Source organism: Perissodus microlepis, chromosome 11 (genome assembly GCF_051167445.1).
Source record: "Perissodus microlepis isolate ML-2025 ecotype Zambia chromosome 11, ASM5116744v1, whole genome shotgun sequence".
In the NCBI taxonomy this organism is placed as follows: Eukaryota; Metazoa; Chordata; class Actinopteri; order Cichliformes; family Cichlidae; genus Perissodus; species Perissodus microlepis.
In genome coordinates this window covers 27,164,836-27,169,892 of record NC_140471.1, presented here as the reverse complement: position 1 = coordinate 27,169,892, position 5,057 = coordinate 27,164,836, and the positions used below count along the sequence as shown (strand labels likewise).

Here is a 5,057-nt window from a genome sequence, read left to right as displayed (position 1 = left end):
TAACACATCGTGGGTATCTCAACGTTCAACAAAGCATTACGTGTGTAATATGGAGAACTTCCAAAGTTGTCCTCAAACTTGGATAAAGAGAATGTATTTCTTGATGTTGTTGTTTAAATGGGACAGTTACTGAATTAGAGAGCAACAACACATGAGTGAGAAATGTTAGAACCTCAATCTGACACAAAAAGGAAATTGTAGGTCGTACTTGTAACTCAAACTGTGGGGCAAGGATGGCCTGGAATACAGTGCAGAGCCAACCTTAACTGAATATGGCTTTTATTAACTACAGTTCAGCTTGGATCTTAATATTATTATTATTACTAATAATAATACTACTTTTACTACTACCTGTCAGAAAAGAGTGAGGTGTGGGATGCAAGTCTTCTTCATCCTCTTAAAAAGGGTATGCTAAAAACAAGTTTAAGAACCACTATAGTAACTTCTGGGAACAAATGCACTTATGGCTCTCTTCTAGTTGCCTTAGATTGGAACACTCATGAAGAACACTAATGCCCCCTAGTGGTAAAAAAAAATATATATTTCTTAGCTAACCAGATCATACAGCACCCCTCGAGTCATAGAGCCTGAGAGCTCTCCACTTCTTCACGGGCAAAGAAATCCTTAAAATATAAGTTGTCTCCAAATCAAGAAATTAACTCCAATTACAAGTTCTTTTGATATTTATTTGAAACAAATTAAGCATAGTTGATAAATATATACAAAACTGAATTTTTATCCTTTGCCTCTGCTGTGCAGACCCATAGGATTCGAGAAGTTCATTATTTCCAAGTATCACCACCCGACAGTGATTTTCTTTCCCTCCTCTTGTCAACGTTTCCTCTTAGCTTCAAACTTGTAAATTGCTGCAGAACTGGTGGTCTCCTTCTTTACCTTCACTTTCTTGAACTTATCCTGGACAAAGGCAAAACATAAAAAAAAACTGAAATGAAGACAGTCATAGCACACCAGCACCAAAACTTTTAAGAACCATGTCCTCCTCACCTGCAGGTCCTTACGGGTCTGAATTTTCTGGCTGATGACAAACATTTTCTTTTCTCTGTCAATTCGCTGGGAAAGTATCTTGTATTGATGTTTCCTTTGCTTTGCCAGTTTCTACAGGTACAAATCACATAGACCCATCAGTGGAATGAAATGCCGAATCTTAAACTTTATTACCAATGAACAATTCCGAGGAGCTAAATTTTAAAGAAATATTCAAAAAATGAATAAATGTCATCTCCACCGACCCCCAGAGCACGCGGGTCTACAGCTCCCTGTATTCTCTTGGTTTCCAGTGTTCCCAGACTTGGTCTGTTGTACACTCTGTCCACCAGCTCCGGAGCTGTGTTGAGGTGGTCCGCCAGGTTAAATGACTGCACTGAGGGAGAATAAAAACAACTTCTCAGGCAATCTCAAGACTGAAAGCACAAGAGGAAAAGGATAGTTTGTGTGCACAGCACTTACACATTTCCAAGCACTCACTAAATTTATTAAATCTACCAAACGCTTATATTTACCTTCTTTTTTGGAGTCCACAAAAAATGTGTGCTTGTTTTTTGGTTTGCTCTCTGCATCCAGAAGATGGAGCTCTCCTTTCAGCCTCTCAATTTTCTGGAAGTACATGATATACCCAGAAAGATTAACCGAGGCACCACCACAGATATAAATGATGGTGATAATATCTATGCTCATGCTGCTGCCACTGCCCTTAAACTACTAGACACATGTACCACCACAGAGCCCTCTCATTCGTTACTGCAGATAGCTACTGGAAATTTGCCTTTTCAGGAACAGAAACCCTTCATCCCCCTTTATATTCCAGTACTAGGCCTACTCTGTGGAGCCTTTGGAAACTGAACAGTTTTCAGAGGGGAACAACTTTTAGCATTTGGTTTAACATTTAATTGTGATGTGATGCAATGATTTGTATGTTGAGAAGTTATTTCTTTGTTGTTTTAGGTTTTCTTTATGTTTCCAAATTGCGAACTCATGCTGTTGGAAAGAGTCATGCACAATATGCATGTTAAAAATATTAGTGCAAGGATAATATGTAGCCTGGGTACACTGCCCTGCAAAGTAACCACTTCCAAAATGGTATCGTGAGCAGTAACTAGTATTTAAAAACTGCACTGCAGTAGGATTGCTTTTAACATTTAAGAGCCTATAATTTATATCCATACCATTCTTCACCTTTGCTATTCATGTGTATTGACTTCATTTTCAGACCTTCACAGGTGCATTTCCGATGTCTAAAACAAACTCTGAACATCTCTCATTAGGAAAGCTTCATACATGCCAAATTCACTTGTTACTGGTCCTGCATCAGCAGTGTGTTTGGGGTCATGATCATGCCAAAGAATGAAGCCGCTGCCAATCAGAAGCTTTCCAGAAGGTGTTACGTGGAGACTCAAAATCTCGCGGTACTTTTTGGGTTCGTAATTTTATCAGTTTTAACAAGATCTTCAACACGACTGGCTGAAATGCTGCCTCACACCATGACAGAGGCTCTGTGTTCTCCAGATGGCCGTAGACACTCACTGTCGTACTTCTCTCCTGACCTGCGCCGTACATATTGATGACAATTTGAAGCAAAAATTTCAATTTGGATTCACCACTCCATAAGACATGTTGCCACTGATTGTCAGCTGAGTTGTTATTTAATTTGGGATACCTCAGCCTGTTCCCATTGCTTAAGAATGGTTTGTGTCAGGCCATATTTATTCCTATTTTTTAAGCACATGACTTTTTTAGTTATTGTTCATCTGCTGCAGATACTTTTTAAGCCCCGCCATTTTTGTTGTACTCCCTTTGGTTTTCAGCTAATAGCACTTTGCCAAATTGTCTTCTATGTGTAGACAGACAAGTAGTTAATAAATTGAGGAGCATTTTTAATGCTTGAATGATTGGCAGATCAGTATTAAATACCATTTTAAATAATTACAAGAAAGACTGGCTCGTTTGAAGCAGTTTATAAAGAAATGAAGGGTGAGTCAAGACTTTTGCACATTACTTTACCACAGTAGTTACTGGTTCAAAGACGTTATGATGTCACCAACCAACTAATTATCTATCAGTCAGATGCCTGGTGTAATCCAGTAAGATGATTTGTAGTAATGAATCTCATAAATGGTCAACAAGCATTTCCAAAAAAACCCAAAACAACAACAACAAAACCCAACAACATCACACTAATTGAACAGAGCAGAAAAATGCAAATTTGGTTATAAGGCAATGAGATAAGCTGTGGCCACTGAGCCTACTTTAAGTGAAAAGTGAGCCTATTAACAAGTCAGTTTTGCCACAGTGGTGGTATTTTTTTTCTTCTGCATGACTTATTACATGGAAATTAAAGGTTACCTTAACTTCTGCAACCCTTTTCATCTCCACGTAGTTGATATCCTGCGTCCTCATCATTTTCTTCTGTTCCTCGGTCACCTCCTCCTGCTCTTTTGGTTTTTTAATTATGTGAACTCCATCCTGTCAACACGCCACAAGATTAAAAAAAACGCTCAGGCAAAACTCATATATGACCTAATCTATGAAGCAAGGAGATGCTTCTTGTTGCTTTAATACCTGCAGTGCAGAGCTGATCATCTTGAAGTAAAATTCATCCGGGTTCTTCTCCAGAGCTTTCTTTCGCAGAGCAGCAAGTGTGTTCTGTTTCTTATGATAGTCACTATACCAGCAGACAAGGCAAACTTAAACATCTTACCTTCAACATGTAAACACAACTATAAAGTGTGGCAAAAAACTTGCACTTTTCCTTACTCTGCACGGAGTTTGTAGTCCTTCTTCTTCTCCAGCAATCCCAGTTGTTTCCTGAAGCCGGGCTACACACGCACACACACACAGACAGGACAGATCCAACATTAGTATCTATTACTGTAAGTGTGTGTGTCAGAAAAACAACCGAACACACGAGAAGTGTGTTGTTTTGCCTTGGCTAATAGGCTAACGAGCTAGCCAACAACATTGAAATGCTCACCTGAGATCTTTCATGGTGGTTTCTCTGTCGAGATTTCAGTGCCTTTCTGAACGAGGACATATTTGTGAAATGACCCCGACCGTATACACGCAAAAATAAGTTAAAACAGATGAATATAAGGCTTATTAAGCACACACACAGATATCTAAAGCCCCCTTGCTGCCTCTGGTTTCTAGTGCTTCCCTGTAAGAGGGACACGTGGGTTCCTGCCTGATTCAGAGCGTGCCGTTTTTCATTTCGCTGTCGCAGATTCGCAACTCAAAATCCGCTGAAAATATCGTCATATTTTTAAAATCTGGAGCTCAGCAACAAGTTGTATAACTATTTAAAATTATATATCATTTTTCATTTACATTCTAAATAAAATTAAACATGTTTTAGACAAATTAGAATAGTCGGTATTTTGGTGTTTCCTATTGTACATTCGGGTAGTAACACTAGGGGGCACTGTTGCATATGAAATGTTGATAAGATAACCTGTACGTGCGCTTCAGTGAATTATACAGAGGAGAGAAGAAAATATTAAGCAAAGCATTTTTAGATATATCTAAATAGCAAACCCAGCTAAAAATTCATTATTATATTTTTCTGTGCATTTGTAATCTTTATCCAAAACATACATTAAATATATAGGCTATTTTTTTAATACTTACAAGGGCTTTCTGGTGAAAATACTACTTAAAATCTGTTTTATTAAAACCCAGCATTTTTCTGATTCTGACTATAGACGATTGAAAGGTAATTAAGTATTTTGATTATTAAACTTTTTTTATTGATACTTTTAATATTTTTTAAATCAGTAATATTAAATTATGAAGTTATTTTGATATTATTAGTCTACATAGATGGGAAAAAACAGTGACATATTAACCAGTTATTTAATACATTTTCTAATAAATGTTATGTTTAAAAAAATAAACTAATGTAATATCATTGAAATCCGAAGCCCTGTAATTTGGTTGTCTTTTGGTTTTAAATGTTGGGTCTATAATACTACAGTTGTCGTGCTGTAAGGCTTACTGGCAAAGACAAACTGAATTAATCTTATTTATCTAACAAGTACTCTCAG

At 37.4% G+C, this 5,057-nt stretch overlaps 1 protein-coding gene across 1 annotated transcript; it reads right to left on the bottom strand.

Moving 5' to 3' along the window:
- Nucleotides 1-665: 665 nt before the first annotated feature.
- Nucleotides 666-4,192, bottom strand: utp11 (UTP11 small subunit processome component). The gene is made up of 8 exons (XM_084944937.1): nt 3,989-4,192; nt 3,772-3,833; nt 3,577-3,679; nt 3,361-3,480; nt 1,521-1,614; nt 1,251-1,381; nt 1,006-1,116; nt 666-915 (listed from the first exon to the last, which is right to left on the bottom strand). The coding sequence occupies exons 1-8, from the start codon at nt 4,046-4,048 to the stop codon at nt 832-834; spliced, it is 765 nt and encodes a 254-aa protein (XP_084801063.1). The 5' UTR covers nt 4,049-4,192; the 3' UTR covers nt 666-831.
- Between the last annotated feature and the right edge of the window lie 865 nt (nt 4,193-5,057).